The sequence below is a fragment of the Aythya marila genome (assembly GCF_965140915.1).
Source record: "Aythya marila genome assembly, chromosome: 1".
Taxonomy (NCBI): domain Eukaryota; kingdom Metazoa; phylum Chordata; class Aves; order Anseriformes; family Anatidae; genus Aythya; species Aythya marila.
Genome location: NC_139042.1, coordinates 101,669,754 through 101,689,019, shown reverse-complemented (window position 1 = coordinate 101,689,019; position 19,266 = coordinate 101,669,754). Strand labels below are relative to the sequence as shown.

The 19,266-nt window shown below is 39.7% G+C and overlaps 1 protein-coding gene across 2 annotated transcripts in view; it reads left to right on the top strand.

Annotated features, from left to right (window-relative positions):
• Window positions 1–19,266, top strand: part of APP (amyloid beta precursor protein) — a 214,084-nt gene that overhangs the window by 94,955 nt on the left and 99,863 nt on the right. For both annotated transcript variants that reach the window (XM_082781003.1, XM_082781002.1), the window contains exons 4-5: window positions 2,220–2,332; window positions 3,497–3,690. In XM_082781003.1, coding sequence (XP_082637129.1) covers window positions 2,220–2,332; window positions 3,497–3,690 — 307 coding nt within the window. The remainder of the gene's footprint in view (window positions 1–2,219; window positions 2,333–3,496; window positions 3,691–19,266) is intronic.

Genomic DNA, 19,266 nt, shown 5'->3' with positions numbered 1-19,266 from the left:
GTTAAATAAATCACACTTTTTAAAATTGCACGTTGCCAGACAGCGTTTCTGAGTGACACCACCCAGAACTTCTGATGTATAGCTTTCCACCCTATTTTTGAGGTGTGCAACTGAGTGATACATCAGCGTTTGTTCCTTTTGCTGAAATGGTGTAACCTAATTCTGCCGAGAATGTAGGTGTCTGCCCAGAGAAGCTGTGGGTGCCCCATCCCCGGAGGTGTTCAAGGCCAGGCTGGATGGGGCTTTGGGCAACCTGGTCTGGTGGGAGGTGTCCCTGCCCATGGCAGGGGGATGGGACTGGATGGGCTCTAAGGTCTCTTCCAACCTAAACCATTCTGTGACTCTGATTATTTTTGAGCAGTGAGCTATATACTATTAATTGGCTTCTAGTTTTGCAACAACAATATTCTGACAACGCTATAGGGTGTTAAAGTGAATGGATTATGAGAAGCATAGCTTCTAAAATCTAGTCCATTTTGCTGGAGTAAAATGAACTTCATGATATTTGCCAATTTTACAGGATTTTTATCATTTTGTAGAAATGTTAAGACTGCTCTGAATGTTCCACATGCTTGAACAGCCGGCACTGTGCAAGTGCAGTTCTCCATGAAGGGTTATGTCCTATGAGAGCAAAGCAGACATACTCTGTGAGAAAAACACCCATGTGCTCACATAATGCTCAGGCACTTGGCTAAATGCACCAGCCCTTTCCTGTGAACTGGGTCATTTTGGGGGTGTGGCAGGATAGTCCCCCACTTGAAGACTACTGCTAAAACCAAGGTGTAAATTTATTCAAATTGCAGTGCAGGATTTAGGTTGGATACCACTGGCAGCACAGATTTTTTTAGCAAAAGCTGCAAATCTTGTATTTCGGATTATCAGAAAGTATTTTAACTCGTTATTTTTACAAGCTGATTCTAGACTCCTCTAGAAAGCATTTCTGTTAATAATTGGCAAGCCACAGAGTACGTTCCGCAACGGTAAAGGTAATAAAACCCTTTTTTCCTAGTAAATTAACCAACTGGCTTTTAAAGACCTGAGATCAAAAGCACTGAAGTAGAACAGGGAACTTTGTGTGAAATATTTGTGGGGGTCATTAGCAAAGCTCTATACATATACTTGCTGAACTGTGCTTTCCCCCAGCGCACAGGGCGTTGATTATTTTTAAAACAGGCTTTGTAATTGTAAGCCTCGAGGGCTGTTTCATCAGCTCCCCGAGATGACCCTCTACCGAACAGAAAACTTGCACTCAATCTCCTTCCGATTCATTAACTCATTATTGTATGTGGGCAGCCACTGGGCCATCTTGGTTTGGGCATCTAAAACCTACGGTAGTTTTTTGGAGCTCGCAGCCAATTGTGCTTCGGGGAGCTGGTAATTTATGCCAGCTGAGTCATGCGCTTTCACAATGCAGGGGCTGCTCCGCATATCAACTTCTTGAAAGCATTCCCTAATTTTTCCTTTCAAAATATTTTTCAGGGGGGTTGGGTTCTTTAATTGCAATGCCAGACTTGTATAGGATTAGTTATGTTAGTCTAATAAATCGTGTTGTTTATTAGCTGGGTTTCTTTTTAACCATAAGTGCCGAAGCTGTGAGCATTATGTACTTCAATAGTGTGTCCTGCTGCTGAAGGTACCACAATTTCTTTGGTTGGTTCTGTACATGGAAAGGGCCTTTTTTCCCACTTCAGTCTGATCGGATAGGCAGGCAATCAATGAGCCATCATGTTCCCTGGCTTCTGAGCTCCACTGGCCTTCTTGGCTAACCTGAATTCATCTGGCTGATGAAATGAGGTTGCAATAAAGTGAGAGGCTGCATCAACAAAAATGTGGACAGTTAGTGCTGTAGTTAAATAGGAATGCTCTAGAATCATTTAAAGCAATGTGTTAATGTCAGATTTATTTTGTACTGGAAAAGCTGTTAGTATTTCAAAGCACTTCAGACCCCTTCCAGAAGCTGGATCCCACCATCTCCTGCCTTCACGCTGCACCACATGTGTCTTCAGTGGGTCTATCACGTTTCACAAAGGGCACGTAGAAATTGCTGTATTATGCTAGACTAATGTTTTCATAATCTAATACATCTCTGGCATCAAAGGCAGGAGCTACTTTCAAATCAAAAGTCTGAGCATTATGGAAATGGAAGCACCATTCAGAAACTGCACTGCTCAGGAAGCAAAATAATTACCTTTTTTTTCTTTCTTTTTTTTTTCTTTCAGTGGGCGAGTTTGTGAGTGATGCCCTTCTGGTACCAGATAAGTGCAAGTTCCTTCACCAGGAAAGAATGGATGTGTGTGAAACTCACCTGCACTGGCATACTGTTGCTAAAGAGGTATGTTAATCTGCCTTAAGATTTCCTACCTTCTTTTAGAACTGTATCACTATTCCAGGAGCCAGCAGTGTGCCAAGAAGGTCAAGAAGGCCAAGAGTATGCTAGGTGTGAGTATGCTAGGTGTGAGTATGCTAAGAGTATGCTATGGTCAAGAAGGCCAAGAGTATGCTAGGGTGCATTCAGAAGAGGGTTGCCAGCAGGTCGATGGAGGTGATCCTGCCCCTCTACTCAGCCCTGGTGAGGCCATACCTGGAGCATTGTGTCCAGTTCTGGGCTCCCCAGTACAAGAGGGACGCAGAACTACTACAGGAGCAAGTCCAGCGGAGAGCTACAAAGACATTTAGGGGACTGGAACATCTCATTATGAGTAAAGGGTGGAAGAGCTGTTTAGCCTAGAGAAGATTTGAAGGCCGAGAGGGGATCTTATTAATGTATATAAAGTAGCTTGAGGGAGGGCATTAAGACAACAGGGACAGACTCTTTTTGGTGTTGCCCAGAGACTGGACGAGAGGCAATGGGCACAACCTGAAACACAGGAAGTTCCAGCTGAATATGAGGAAAATCTTTATTGTGAGGGTGACAGAGCACTGAAACAGGTTTCCCAGAGAGGATGTGGAGTACCCTTCTCTGGTGATATTCACAACCTGCCTGGTTATGAACCATCCTGTTGCCCTCTTAAAAATAGTGTTTAAGGCACCAGCTTTCATGTATGTAAATTCTAATTTTAAGTGTTGATCTGTCTCACAATGAGCTGTTTCATAGTATTAACACCTCAGAAAGACAAATAATTGTTCCACCTTCGGGTCTTCTGTTTTTGAGGCAGATCCTCTGAAGATTTTGAGCAAGAGCATATAGAGTCACCAAGTATGTGGGAGGAGGGGAGTCCTTCCATAAAGGCAAGGACTAAAGGGCAGGGGAAGGAAGAGCTGCTTTCTTGCCATGGTCATGCAGACACAGACAGGGAGCTACGTAGAGTGCAGGTAGTGAATGCACAGGTGACCATGCTAAGTCATGTTTCAAAATTCAGAAATCATGCTGTTCACCAAGTTCAACTGCCCAAAGCTGTACGTGGCCCCTTACATTTTCTTGAGGACTGTGACATTTTTTTCCAGCTTCCTCCATCACTAAGATTTTTTTTTTATGTATATATTTTAATTTCTGTAGTCCTGTAGTGAGAAGAGTATGAATCTGCATGACTATGGCATGCTGCTGCCCTGTGGGATTGACAAGTTTCGCGGCGTGGAGTTCGTTTGCTGCCCATTAGCAGAGGAAAGTGACAATCTTGATTCAGCTGATGCTGAAGATGATGATTCAGATGTCTGGTGGGGAGGCGCAGATGCAGACTATGCAGATGGAAGGTAAGAGTGGCTTTTTCCCCTTCAACTTGATATTATCATCTTACTAGAGATGCCAAAAATTTGTCTAAAAGATCTCACTGTTGAAGTCCTGCTTGTAATGGAAATTCCAGCTAGAATGGTTAAAAACCATGTGTTCCCTCCCTCCCTCCCTCATTCCCTTCCCCCCCCCTACATAAAACCTTATTGCTAATACAGTTTTTTCACTTTCTACATCTTCATCTTTTTTTTCTCAGTGAGAAGTATTGCTGCATTTATAACAAAAATGGTTAATTACATAATGTATTGACTTCTAAATGACCAATACTTTTCTCTAAGGTGCTTCTTGTGGAGTCTGGGGGCACTGCAGCAGGTACTCATTTGACAAATGTTGGAGGTTTTGAAATGCTTTCATTTATTCTAGGTGTTAGCTGTATTCTAGGTGTTAGCTGTATTCTAGGTGTTAGCTTCTCCATAAGAATATTTTTCTGCTATTTCTTTTGTGTGACACAAAAGAAAATCTGTTTTGATGTCTAGCCTTTGACAATAAGACTAATTAGTATGCTACAGCTAGATGGAGTGTGGAGGTTTCCTTTGCAAGACAGCCCTAGACAGGAAAAGGACTTGGCTATAGGACACTCATCTTTAGCCCTTAGCATCTCCTGCACACACAGGCTAATTCTGAGCCAAATGTGGGTTGTGACTGTTGTGATTGAGTGGTCCAGTCCTGTCAAGACCTTTTCATATCACTCAATTGAGTGCCTTAGGCACCAGCTGTGAGAGCAATGAACAATTTTATGTCCTTGCAACTGAATTTAAACCACTATTTCAAGATGGTTTTCTTCATAAAATCAAGGTCTACATTGAAATTTTATTTGTGCTCCCTAGACTTTGATCATTTCATACTGTGCTAGAAAGAAAAGGAACCACTTCTTAGGTGATGATATTGTGTCTTTTGCAAATAGTGATACAAAATCCAAAATTTGAGACAAATCACAAGCATTTTCAAGGAGAAGCATGAAAATAAACTGGGACCAAATGAAGTGAATAATGCAGAAAGTTAATAGGTCTACATTTTGTGAGTTTAGACTTTCTTAATAACCCAGGTGAAAACAAGTTCAGGAACAGGGTAGAGGTGAAGGACAGTAGTTGTAGTTAGGTGTAAAGAGAAGACATTAAGACAACGAAAAGTTAGGAACAGCTCCTTGATGGGCATCTAAATCTTCCCTGATGAGGCATTTGTTTGTATGGCAGGGAAGAGTTCTTCATGAAAAACAGAATGAGTTGAATCTATTAAAATTATTATTTCTGGTTTTGTCTCATAAATGAGTAAATTGTCTGGGCTGTTGGATTAAGAAACCTACATAAGGCAACATTGTGTCTTCTGTCTTGACATGTTTAGGGGGTTTTCTGATTTATATTCCCAACAGTTGTCAAAATGTTGCAATTTATAACCTTTTTGTTGGGATTTGTAAACCAACTTTTGTACTGTTGCCCTGTCAGCTCTCTGTGTTTTGTTTAACCTTTGATTGGAAAATACTCTCTTAGAGTCAGAAATGAGTGCAGATTTCATACCCCCTTGCTTTTTCCCTCATATATATATGACAGATACAGAAATGTATAAAATAAATCTTATATGAGATCTGTTATCTAGTACCTGATTTATTTATCTATATAATGTATACAGTTATAATATATATATATATATATATAATTTTTCTTGTATCTGCTCAAAGATTCCTAAAATATTTTAAATAGAAGAGCACACAAGGGTGTATATAAAAGTTTTGGTTAAAAGACCATTTATTTCTGTTTTTTTTTTTCATGTTTGTCACTGAATATTTACTTTACTATTCTAGTCCGTTTTGTTCCTCTTGAAACAGTTTCATCTGTGAAGAGAGTAGTTAAAGAATAACTTCAGTATTTTGTATACTCCATGAATAGGAACTGGAATTGCATTTGAATCAATTTCCAAAATTCCAAGTAAATACTGCTTTTTTTCCCCCTTTTTTTACTTTTTTCTTCCCCTCCCATAGACATGCATGCAAAAAGAAAATGACAGAATCCTTTTATGGGGCAGTCGTACTTCAACTGCAGATGAAGAGCCAAGCAATTTGTAGTTCCCTTACACTGACTCACTCATATTTCTTGCTGCCTCTTCAGCTTCCAAACTGCATTCAATCTGTGTGTATTGGAGCCAGAAATCCTCTTCAAATTTAGTCATTAAAAAATAAATAAATCTCATGCAGCAGTAGGTGGTAGTTCTTTTTTTTTTTTTTTTTTTTTTTTTGGTATATTTTTGTATACCTATATATATATATATATCCATACACATATAAACATATGTTTGTGTGTGTGTCTATATATGTATGCCGTAGTCCTAAGCTGATTGTGAGGGAGAAAGGAAGTGAAAAGTAGGGGGTTATTTTCCAGTGCTAAATTCCCAGTATTTTATGCTATTAAAGTAACTCCGTTTGAAGTGTTCACTGAAGTTTGTATTTTTAATCTTAAATGGGTGATCTTACATAAACAATGTTTGTTTCAATCCAAAGCCTTCTACACTGGCCTGGGTTTGTGGCTGGCGTGCCACAGCATTTCTGAAGCAGCTCTTACTGGGCTGATTTGTTTTTCCATTTCTACCCAAAAGTCAGGATTTCAGGCTAGAACTCAGTTCCCAGTAGTACATGAGTACTTCAGTAGTAGCTCTCTCTTCCAGTTTACCTTTCTGTTGTTGTTCCCTTAAGGTCTACCTGTGTGGTTGGGTTCTGTCGTACAAGTAGGGCCTTGTGGATGCTTTTGCCATGGGTATCTTGGTGTCTTCAGTGTTGGGAGTCAGCAGGTGGTCCACCAGAGCATGGCCCACTCCTCCGACTGGGGCAGAAACCATCCTGTTGCTATCACCCGGGCTGCAGGACTGCATATTTCTCGCTCCTCAGTCTGTAACCTGTGCCATCAGGGTGTGTGGAGGCATTTTGTGCTGCCGCGTTGTCACAGGTGGACGTTTGTCCCACCCCGCCTCTGACCACCAGTGGAAAGGACACGGCTTGCCTCGTGACATTGCTTGTTGGAAGTGCTTGGGAAAAAGACGAAGGGTGTGCTGCTCTGAAGGATGTGGCCCACCCCTCTTGAGTTTGCGAGGCCAAAAGGCAGGATCCACCCGTGCTTTTGAAATGATGTCACATCGTGCTTGTCCTGAAATAGCGTGCAACTCTGACTAAGAGGTCACAAGCGTTTTCAGTGGTGGCGTTCCTTGCTGTTATCCACACCTTTAATTAAAACTTACCTTGAAGACTGCCTGAGGGACAGCCAGATGCAGGTGCTGACTTTCAGTAAAGCTGCAGAGATCACCATTTATAGCTACAATTCAGTCAAATGACCTAAAAGCTCTGGCTGCCCTTGAGACGCAGCGCAGCCTCATGGCCTCCTGCCCGTACCTGGACACTTGTTAGGAGCTTTGGCATCCTTCATGTCCAAGGCCAGACATCTTCAGGAGTGGGGGTTGAGCTAAAAACTTCCATGTTTTCTGGCTACATCTGTCTCAAACATGCCCCTTCTCATCACCTTATATGAGACCTCCCAAGCTTTCCTTTCCACCTGGAGAAGAGGTTGGTGTCATTTATCTCTCTGTTACATCAGGGTAACTGAGAGACAGTGTGGCTCTTGTTGAGGGGTGTGTAGAAGGCTTTTCCTTAGGATATTATTCCCATGCTCAGAAGCACAAGATAGTTCCTTAGCTTCAATTAGGCCTTGTTTTTCTAGACTGTCTGAATTTATTTTCAAGATCCAAAATACAGGATTTAATTTTCTCATTGTTTTTCCCTTGGCAGGTTGGGCCAAATTAACTTTGTCTGTTCAGCGTATTTAATGTATGTTCAGCCTGATTTAATGATTTGGGGAGTGTTCTAAATGTCATGTTGTGGGGATTAGTGTGTATCGTAAGGGCTTGGTTTACAATTCCTCATAAACTTCTGCCAGGCAGAGTTTTATGGTTTGTTCATACCTGCCCTTAGGATAGTTAATAGAGTAGATTTTTTAAACTAAAATAAATAATCCAAAAGGGTTGAGTCCACTTCATGCTGAAAGTCAGACATCTGCGAAGTAAGACCCAAATAAAAATTTGTGCTATATAACATGGTGGTCACGTTGTACTCTGGTTTTGCAAGGCTGTAACAGACTGACCTTAAGGGTGAGTGGTCATGTCCTGGATGCTGCAAAAGTAGTTGTTAAAACACTACATCTTTTTTTTTTTTTTTTTTTTTTTTTAATTTCTTAAAGAACATGTGCGTTTGTTTTTTTTTCCTGTCAGTGGTAGGCATCTGGAAAAACTGACTTTTCTTAATTGCCTCCTTCAACCATAATCCAAGAAATCCTGAAAAGCTTTTAAAACCAGCCTTTTTTTTTCCTAATGGTGAAAGCAGAACAGTATGTGTGGCTGTTACACTGAATTGTTTCCAGGTGAGACCCTATGCTTTTAATTGTCAGTTTGTTAGAGCATTTGGGGAAGAGGAGTCACAGGGGTTGACAAAATTGCTTTGCTGAATAATTTTACCAAGATTCTCATTTGACACAGAGGAACTGTACATTTCATTTCTTTCACTTTCTTGCTCTTTTTATGTCTTTATGACACAAGTTGTACAAAGATGTCAATACATGTTTTACCTACTGTCTTCCCTTCATAAATGCCTGCAAGTTAACCTGAGCATCAAATGAGCTACAATCGAAATTCTCTGGAGTGTTGTCATCAAATCAGACTGTCACAAGGTGCATTTAAATTGGCCACGGTCATAAAGTGCCCTGACCTGCTGCAGTAACACACTAAGTCCTCATGGTATGTTATGCTACTGACTTGACATAAATTAGGCAGGCCAGACAAGCAATTTGGATGTCTGCCTGCGGAAATATTTATGAAAAATTCCTGAGTCTAAACAGTGACACATAGCAAGCAAATTTAATAGGTAAAAGGTGATGAGTATACAAGAGTCAGTATAGTAATTTTAAAAGTCAATTTTATGGGCTTTTGCCATTGCTATAATTGGAAAATTGTCTTCCCTTTTGTAAGTGTAACTCTGACTAGCTCGTGCTTAACTCCCTTTGTCTGAGTCTCTGCATCACGGAGCAGCGGGAGATTTCATGCAAGCAAGAGCCATGAAGCAGCCGATGTTTTAGTTGTGATACAGAGCTGCAGATGGTGTGGCTGCTCTTTACTGTTCTCTGCACTTGGGCTGTTCATCTACAAGGACTCTCCAAAACATGAAATCCTTGTGTCCCTTTTCTCCCCTTTGCATCTCCCTTTGTCCCCCTCACCCTTCTGTTTCTCCTGTTCATCTCTTCACATACACAGATCCATCCATCCATCCAGAAAATGCTTTCAGAAATAGAGCAGGAAAGACAAGCCTTTCGAGAGATTATTTGACAGGGACGTATTTCTGCCCCCTGCATATTAGTTGATGAGGGAGATCTTAGTTACTTTTTATTAATCTTCCTTATCTACAAATCCTGCCAGTACTTCACTCTCTTTGGCATTTGAACTAAAGCTGGAAGAAACAAGCACAGCTCCAACATGGAGAAAAGCTCGTTTGACAAAACTGGAAGGTGCAGGTGGTGGTGTCGACACACGTTGCTTCCTCCCATTTCAGAGAGAGGTTTCTGTGTCGCTTCCCTAGAGAGCCTTGTTGGATGGGCCTTGGGCAGTGTCTTGTGCTGACAGCCAGCAGCCAGGTGTCCTTCTCCTAAATGTTTCCACAGCAAGGCCAGCTCCTATGTGCGATAGCACCCCTGTAGCAACGATGGCACAGGAGTTGGAGCACCAGCATCCTCATGAGATCCAGGGAGTGCTGCAGGCCTGAGGAGAAGGCAGGCCCGGCCTGCTGGCTGGCTGTGGAGAACCGCTGGCAGAGAAATATGAGTACTTGGAGACTGACATTCCCTGAGGTCCTTACTGCTTCTTAAATCCTTGATTTCTACCAGTTCGCTCATACACATGCTAGCATCTTGTGGCATTTTGGGTCTTGTCTGTTCTTTCTTCCTCCTCTCCCATCGCTTTTACTGTTAACGTTGTCCTGCAACATCTAATCAAAAATCAGTAGCTTAACTGGGGCCAGCTCTGAGCTCAGAAGATTTGTCTTAAAAATGTAGAAATAGGATAACTGGCATCCTGAAGCTTTTGCTATTGTAAAGCTGAAAAAAGTGGTATTGATCAAGAAAAAGGAAGGTACCGAAGCTAAATTCTTCATTTGAAACACAGTCACTGGAGGAAAAAGAAAATTAACATTCATTTTGTCTCGGTTGAGTATTCATCTATTTTCAAGCCATCTTATTAATCACATTAAAACAAACAACAATGAATTCTCTTTGATGTAAGCTTTTTCATTAAATTGGAAAGTCAATTTCTGAAATGTCAGTGAGAAATCCTCCAGTGGAAATCTCCTAAATGATTATTTAAAAAAAATCACCACCACCTCCACTCCCCAGATGCTAGTAAAACTAAACCAGACTGAAGCTAACAAAGGGTCTGGACTGCAGGTTCTGACTTAAAAGCAGGAAATGACTTGCTTTTGGATGGATAAAAAAAGATTTCCTTCTTTCCATCTGTGCTGACTGAGCTGCAGGCGGTTTGTACCCCTGCAAAGTTAAAGAAACTGAACCTCATGGCAGCAGTGGTGTGCTATTGCAGTGGTGCAGGATCTGTTTCGTGGCGAGCTCAGTCATCTGTGAGACAGGAGCAGGGATGCAGTCAGAGGCAGTGGCCTCCTCAGCTGTCCTAATAGAAATTGTTCCTAATTGTAAGTCAGTGCTCTAACATTAATATAAGGAATTAAAAACATACTTATTTTTAATTGCCTTTGGCCCCAAGTTTGCCTTCAGTGTAGATTAACATCAGTGGTTGAAATAGGTGAACTTTGCGCTACAGCGATTGTCAATCACTAAATTTAGAGAAACTAAATTCATTTGGGGGAGTAAGTATTAAGAATAAGCATTCTAATGATAAAACTTAATTGCTTTTCTTTATGAATTTCAGGTATCATCAAATTACTGGCATAATATTACTGTTTATGATGAATATCTCTTGAAGTATTTTGTCCTATTAGCATATTCTATACACTTTTAATGTATTCGGTGTCTCACGTTCTTACATTAATTGTTTCTAACACTCATGTAGGCAATTTCTTAGTATTTGGGTAATTCATGATGTCTTATTAATAGCAATATTTTTCCCCCTTTTTCATGTAAAGGTTATTAAAATGAAATTCAGAAAGCATAGACACACAAGAGTGTTAATGACTCTAGAAAGACTGGTAATTGTTGGATTTCTTCTTAGGACAAGTAATGTTCAAATGGAATTGATGAAACAGCACATTGCTTTGAGAGGTAATTACATTGATGCTGAGTTGGCAAATCTAATCACCATTTGAGTATAAAGCCTTAACTGAAGTGATGGATGAGGCTATGGGTGCAGAGAATTAATTTAATTGAGGAAGTGATGAGTAAGATATAGCCAGGCTTTCGTGACCCCTTAAGAAAGCAGTTTGCTAGCTCTGCAAACCACCTATATGACTTATGTGAATGTTGAGCCTTTTTCAGGAGCTTAATGGCATCAGACTTGCCTGTTCAATACATAGTAGATTTCCAAAGAACGGTTACAGTTTTCTGACCTCAAAAACCAGAGTAATCAGCAACAGCATTTTCCTTAAGTAATAAGCAAAAGCTTTATAAGCAAAAATGTTGTCACCTGTAATGACTGAAATGTTGGAGAGAGGTCCCCTATATATATATATATATATATATATATATATATATATATATATATATATATATTTATGTAGTAATCAATTCAATAAATCCTTCTGATACCTCTACTAGATATTTTGAGATGTTCTTGTGAAATAATGATATATACCATCCTATTTCAAGCACTGTGCCCTTTATACTTTATGAAAAAAGTTGGAAGTGAGAAATTTGCAGTTGGGTTTTTCAACATGTATTACACCAGCATGACTGCATGCCAGTGAATTCGTAGCTGCGTATCCCTCCATAAAGTTAGCCAGCAGTTCCTGCTCTGTTTTACATTTCAGTGATGTAGGTTGGCTTTGTGGTCTGTACTAGAAACAAGAAAGCAGTGTTAGGGTGCTTTGTGGAAATGTAGGAATTCCTGCTCTTGTGAGGCTATGCTATTACAAGCATAGTGTAGTAAAGCATTTTCTGTATTAACTGTTTTTTTCTTTGCCTTCTAACAAACACTACACGTGAATGCATGGATGAAACACCAAATACATATATTTTTTTCTGGGAGTAGAGGTTTTTAATCTTGAATTCAGGTGTTTTAGCTCCGATGGCATGATAGATAATGCCATTTTTCACATGGGATCTCTATTTTGATTACTGCCGAAGAAAAATTGTGACTTGAGTGAAGAAGAAAAGGTTAAAACAGTAACTTCTGCCATGGAAGTCTTCCATTAGGCTTGGCATCTTGTGGCTGTTATGAAAAGCTTGGTATGAAAGGTGCCCTCTGCTTTTTTCTGGCTGCGTGAGTGGAGATAATGTGCTCTGCAGGCATTCTGGCCACTTGGAGAAGCTGCTAGTGGCAGCTGTGTTTAGGAAGCGTAGATGGCACATTCTCTGTAAAGTGTTATGCAATGTCTTAAGTTAAACATCCAGAGTTATTACATGCTTCTGGTACTTTTTGTTTGCTTTCCCAATTGTAAAACAAAGACGTTTTTGTAGTTTGACCCTGTAGTTACCGAGTGAGGGTACCAAGGTGGTGAGTTCCACAGAGGCAAGTACTTCATTTGGTGCAGAGTTCACACTGTGTACCTTAAATAAGCTACAGGGGAACAGGTTGGACAAAGAGACATTGAATATAGTGCCTTCTGAGTATGGCAGAGGTGGGGTGGAAACAAACATAATAGATAGCTTTTCTGCTGATTCTCAGGCTGGCTCAAATAGGGCTGCACAGACAACCTACACTCTGCTGTCTCCCATCACATTCAGTCCTAATGTCCTTCTAGTAGCAGGATTTTGAATTTAATATTTATTAAATGTCAGAAGGCTTTGTGAACCTAGTGGATTTTGTGCATTTGTAGATACATTTACTTTTCTAGTTCTGAGTTTCTGTTTAGTATAAATAAAGAAAATGGGAAAGAATATGGGTTAAATATATTACTCTGACTTTCTTTAAAAAAACAAAATACTTCTTGCTGAATCTACCATCTTCCAAAGGAAAATGTGAGAACAGTAATACTTGCAAAGGCATTGTTTCAGAGATTAAGCTAAGTTGGTTTTGGAAAAGTATTCTTGCGTATCAGTCAGCAGGTACCTTCTACCAATGCACTTGTTCAAATGTTACATGCTACCTCTTATCTTTTTAAGCAAGTCAGCTGTGGAAAAAAAAAATATAATCGTAAAAATTATACCTTCATGTTTGTTTGTGGGGGGAAAACATAAATGTGTCTCTCTGAAGGAATAGGGCAAGGAATTTGTATTTGCCTTTCTTCGTGTGTTCTATTCAAAAATTAAATTAAAAGATCTTTAGTGCAACTTTTCATGGTTTCTACCAAAGTTAATGAAACCCAGCATATTTTTGCTATTGTTATTATACATAAAGGTTAAAAAAAAAAAAGCAGTAAAATTAGAAAGAGGAGAGAGATGGTTAGAAGCACATAATTCAGTTGTTTGATAAGGTCTAAGAACTCAAAAGCAGTCTATGTGACACTTCATGAAATAGCTAATTTCTTTTTTTTTTCTATTAGGAAATGTGAAAATATATATAATTGCAACCCCTGAAGTAAGGGAAAGCAAAAAGGAAAAGAATTGAAAGTGACGAAATTAATGCCTGAAAAATGCTAGACAATGTGATTTGCTCATCCTGACTTGCTGTGCAATGGAAGGTGCCCCTGTTCTTAACATTTTAACTGTACCTTAAGTCAGGTTTGGATGTGTCAAATATCACATTGTTTCTTCTTGTTTTAAGATACGTGATTTACTAGCATAGTTTAATCCATCCCTAATGAAAATAACCAAGGTGGTTTTTAAGCGGTTTGTCCTTTTGTGGTCACTTACCAGGCGACCAGAAACATTATTGCTGAGGTACCTTGTGGGTGAGACTTTCAATTCTGTAAATCACTGTAATTTTCCGGAATTCAGTGCCAATAAGCCATTTAAAAGATCTGTTACATAGACTGGGGTCTGGCATAACGCTTGTCTTTCCTGGCACAGTGCCTGATCTCACAACTGCAGCACAGTTTAATTCTTGTCTTGCTGTTTCCCCCACCCTGCCCCAATACTGACAGGGATATTGGCATTTGTTGTGTAACTCCCTACTCTTGGACTTTCAAGGTGAATGGTGAAATCTTCATTTCACACTTGGTTTTAACTTCTCCTCTTCCACTCCACACAAAATCACCATGATAGTGCTTGTTTAACTTTACTCCCTCGATGTTTGGTTTCACACAGCTAGTACACTCACCTGTTTCTTGAAGTAAGCTAGTGTACGAAAGTCAAATTAATTATTGAAAGGTACAGTGATGTGAATGCTCATATGCCCAAGTGCACCATTGGCATTGTTTTAACCTTCAGGTGGTTCCTGTGTTGTCTCATGTGTTTCATAATCAGCACCATTCAAAGGAATGTGATGAGTGGGTTCAAACCTGCCTCATGAGAAATCTCATCCTCCAGTCAAAACAATGCAAGTTTTGGATAAACGTTAGTTAGAGCAGGTTGAGAACAAATTTAGTTCCTTGCCCATTAGCTTTCTGATTTGCTTTTAGTCAAAAACCCGGTAATTAGGCTGGGTCAGGTCCACCCATCTTCCTGTTTGGATTCCAACCATATGCCGCACTCTTGTAGTTGGCCTTGTGTTTCTCTTCTGCATTTTCTTCTAAAGCAGTAGTCCAAATGTAGGTAGAGGTTCGCAGCTGGATCTGTCCATTCCCACTCCCACATTTAAAGAACTTTGTACTTTGGAGGTTTCCTGTATACTGGGATGAGTATCTGTGCTTATCACTAATCTTGTGGTGGAAACCACAAGAGTGATTTAGGCCCAAAGTTAGGGCCTAAACCACTATTGTGCTTAGGCCCAGGCTGAATACTTGACAAGCTGGTCCCATCACAGGTTTCCTGCAGTTCATATGAAGGGAGCTGCAGGGGTTATAGAGGCTATAGAGAAACGCAAGATCCTGGAAAGTGGGACGATGGCATCTGCAGAGCTGTAAAGGTTATGGATGCATCAGTTGCCCTCAGCTCGGCCCGTTGGGCTGGAAGGGCACAGGCTGCAGGTTACGTGCAGCAGCCGCTTCTCTTGTATTAATTCCCTCAGCTGTCTAGAGCCAACATCTATGGCCTCGTTCTCTGTAGGCAAACTGCAGCTTGTTACTACTCTTTATTTAGTTCTTCTCCTGGAATTAGCTTTTCCCCAGCTATTTGCTCAGTCTTGGTGGCTGGTAAAAAACACAGTTCAGAGGGAGTCTATTTGCAATAAAATACAGTTGCAAAAGTTTTGTGAACGCTAATCTCTCTGGATATCAAAACACCTGTCTTTCACACCTTTTCATTCTTTTTACACCCAGTGATGGAGTGTGTTTTTGTTCAAGTTGTTATTTGTCAAAATCGTGCTTTAAGTACATCCAAACGGATAAGAGTTTACTGCAGACAAAGGTGAGGCACTTCGCCCAAACCAATTATTAGTCCTCATTTATGTTATCCTTAATTGAAAGCTTTGCCAAATTTTTGTCTGAAGGTAATAGTTGCAGACAGAATTGTCCTCTTAAAATGTAGCTTATGCTGCAGTCCCAGGAGTCCTGACGCATAGTTAGAAAGAAAATTAATTGCTCTTTTTATTTGTATTCTTCCTTTGTCCCTATTGTAGGTTTTTCGAATACTAAAATGAAATTTTAATCTACTAACATTTCTCTTTTCTTGAACAGCAAGGAGTATCAATACACTTTTCCTTTGCTTTCCTTTACTTGTTCTTTAGTTATGTCTTCAAGAAATAACAGGACCATGCACGATTTTGTGTGAAGTGAATAAACAATACATTGGTGTCAGTTCTTACTAACGTGATGGATTAAGAAAATAAAGTTGTTAAATATACATTAATAAAACTGTGGTGTAAACATTGTTTGTAACTGTATGCATGGGTGCATACTGGCAGGGGCTGTACAGTGGTATGTGCTTTAAAAACAGAAATATGCCTATTGGAGTCACTGATAAGTTTTTATCTAAATCAGTGTTTGGAATGGAACTGATAACTTCTTAGGGATGCGTGCAACTCCACTGTATGTGCAGCATCAGAAATAGTGCTGAAGCCTCCATACTTCAAATACTGCATTTCATCATGCCTAGTAGATGATTTCTACTAATGACCCACTGTACTGCTTGGATGCTTGGGGGAAGCGTTATTTTCATGATAAGGGATTGGATTTTAATATCCCATCCGTGGGGAGAATGAAACAGAAGGTTCAAAAGCATGGTGACTCCACCATAGTCCACCACTAAAGGAAAGCGCTAGCTCTGCTTGCAAGAAGTCTGCTGACAGGAAAATGAGATACGCTAATGTTTTATGTGGGGATTGCAAATATTTTCCTGGCTTCATTCAAGCCTAAGAATTTACCTCTCCATTGTTTACTGCTGAACTGTTAAGTTCAGATGATGATAATATGGCTTTGCAAATCTGTGAACTTGTCACTGTATCAAATAATTTTTTTTTGAACAGCCTTTGAAAAATCCTGTCACCGGCACCACTAAGCTAAGGCAAAATGTCAACAATATCTTGTAAACGAGACACTGCAGTCTGTGGTGCTAATAAAACCCAGGCTGGGATGGTATCGAGGGAATATATGAAAAAGCTGTCAAGATGTTGTGATTCCAGAAGAAACAAGATTGACTCATACTTGTTAACCATAAAGGGTAAAATGTAATAATAATAACAGGAAGTTAGCATGTCTGCTACATATATTAAATAAAACTCTCAAGACTTGTGAGAAAAATATCAGCATCCACATTCATCTTGTAGTAGACTTTCGTCTGAAAATGGTGGATTTAAACTGAACGCTGAGGTGAGCGGTGTGCACAAGTTAGACGCGGTGTCTGGGAAAATAGCACTGTGGTGCTGCTGATGGAGACAAGTGAAATGGTACCGAAGCATTTATCATGACGTGGAGAAAGAGAGCTTTATGCACTGCACAGCAGGGAGGTTCTTGTCCCAGTTTGTAAAGTTGATGCTTCAGTCCAAAAGTTGAAGTATAACTTCACTACTCTGTTGTTTCTGTCATGTGCATATTCTTTGTAGAAGACCCCGGACAGTAACAGAGATCACGTCCAAAGAAACAAAACCAAGGATAATTTTTCATGTTATTACAAGAATTAGTACTTCTGTGGTATTAAAAATGTCAATTCCACCTCCTACCTTTGTGATAGAAGCACATCAAGATTTAACGTTTTTTATACTAAACCTGTCTTCAAGAATAAGGCTCAAATTTCCCTTCCTAGTAAATTCTGGGGCAACTACTGCAGTTCCCCCTCCTTCCCAGTGGCCCCTGGCCCTTGAGTAGTGTTCTTAAGCTACAGTATGGTATTACTGCTTTTCTCATGTGTCCTAACTGCTGCGGGCTCTGAGAAGACGTGGACATCTGCTTGCATTGCTGTACATGGTTACTGCGATTGAATCTTAGGAGCAAGTGACTTAGTGAGCTAGCATTGATTTCTAATGTAAAGCTATTGCTGTTTTTACTGTTAGAGCTTACTGTGATATGTCCCTCACTGTTGTGTATTCATACAGTTTGGCTTCTGATACTGTGCTGCATAGCTGGGCATGATAAAATCATCAGACTACTGCAAGTCCAGTTATTTTCTGGTATTCAGCTTCGTTGAAGGAAAATCTTATTAAGAACGTGTAAAAGCACTTCTCTCCTTCCCCTTTTCTTTGAACAATAGTGCTAATAAGGAAGGAGACTAACTCATCTTTGTAGATAAAGTAGCTGAGAAAATAATTACTTTTCAAGAGAGACAGGAGTGCTCCTTTAGAACCTCAACATAGCAACACGTTTCTGCACAATGAGAGTTTTAAAAACCTGTTTAATAGGGAAATGAACTTGCTAAGCCTGTTTTCAGGCATCTTATTTCTTTAAATATTTAGCAAGGCTCACGCTTCCATTTAGGTATCAAAATTTAGGGTAAAACCATTTTTACTCTGTTTTCATTATGTCCTTTTTTCGTAACTTGCAAACATTAAATCCTGTGAAATACTACTCTTGTGATTTGAATCTTGCAATTTATTTTGCTAGCAGAGATGCAATTTTTCTAGGAATGATCAAATTAGAAAAAATATTCTAGCGCAATTTTGTGCAAGATTTTTAAATTTTTTTCAGGAAGCTGATCCTGTCAACTGTTGTAGTCTTCCATTATTTCTGCCTTTTTTTTACTGTCTCATATCTCTAGCTCTCCAGCAAGGAGCAACTCATAAAGGGGATGGAGGTGGGAGCCACACTAAGGCATTTACTTCTGATAAATCAGTGGAGAGGAAACCAGGGTCCACTGTAATGGTGGGCAGGGCCAACCAGCACGTACAGAAATTCTCTTTTCATCCTGCTCCTGTCACCATTGAACAACACTAAGAGCAGAAAGCTTCGCCTTGATGCTGACAATTTCCCAGCAGAATGCTGGGGACTGGCATAACTGAGTTAATTGCTTTTGTGTAGCTAAAAACAGATGGATATTGGGTGCATGCATACAAATTATTTTTGAAGTGGCTTTCCATGTGACTGATTGACTTTCCTTTGTTTCATTAATTTGCCTTTTTTTTTTTTTGGTCCTTTTTTTTTTTTAGCTTTATGAGCTTGCCAATATCTGAGTGTGATCATTTATGTGAAAGGAAGAGGAAAAATAATTGCACTTTTTTTAAAGCATGCTGTGTTTGTTTCTGTATTTTTAGCTCAGGTGAGGGAGAGAAAGACAGAGAGAAGAATTTTCTTTAATGTTGAACAGCATATCCTATCTGATGCTCTTGATCAAAAACTGGATGTTTTATACTCAGCACTCCTGGTTTGAATGTCTGTATGTAGCTAAGACTAGAAGTTCATTAACCTGGAGATCAGAAACAGATACTAGAATTTAGAAATTCAGCCCTCTCTGGCCATTGAAAGGTGACAGTGTATGTATAGCAATTATTTCATGCTGGTAATTATTTCATGCTGGTAAAAAGGCAAAATACTTAATAATGAAAATCGAAGAAATCTGTTGTTCGGAAAGGAGTTACTAAGAACTAAGCAGAAGATTTTGGAGATGATGAAATTAGAATGCTAGAGGAAAGCCATACTGTGAAGGTGCTGAAATTTCTTATCCAGTTCTTTGAAAACAAGAAACTAAAAAGAACCTGGTGGTTTTGCCACTTTTGCAGTCTTTCCCATGTAAAATGGGAACAGCTCATCCTTTTTTCAGGCTCTTCTGTAAGTTGGCTATTACTACACACATTTTTGTAACCTGCCTAGGATTCACCAAATGAAAAGTTTCATTATTACTTTTAAGTCACTGCTGTGTTTTGGGTGGCCAGATATCTTTGGGGGTGAGGAACAGAGAATGCACACTTGTTTGTAGAGTCTTAACTTTTTC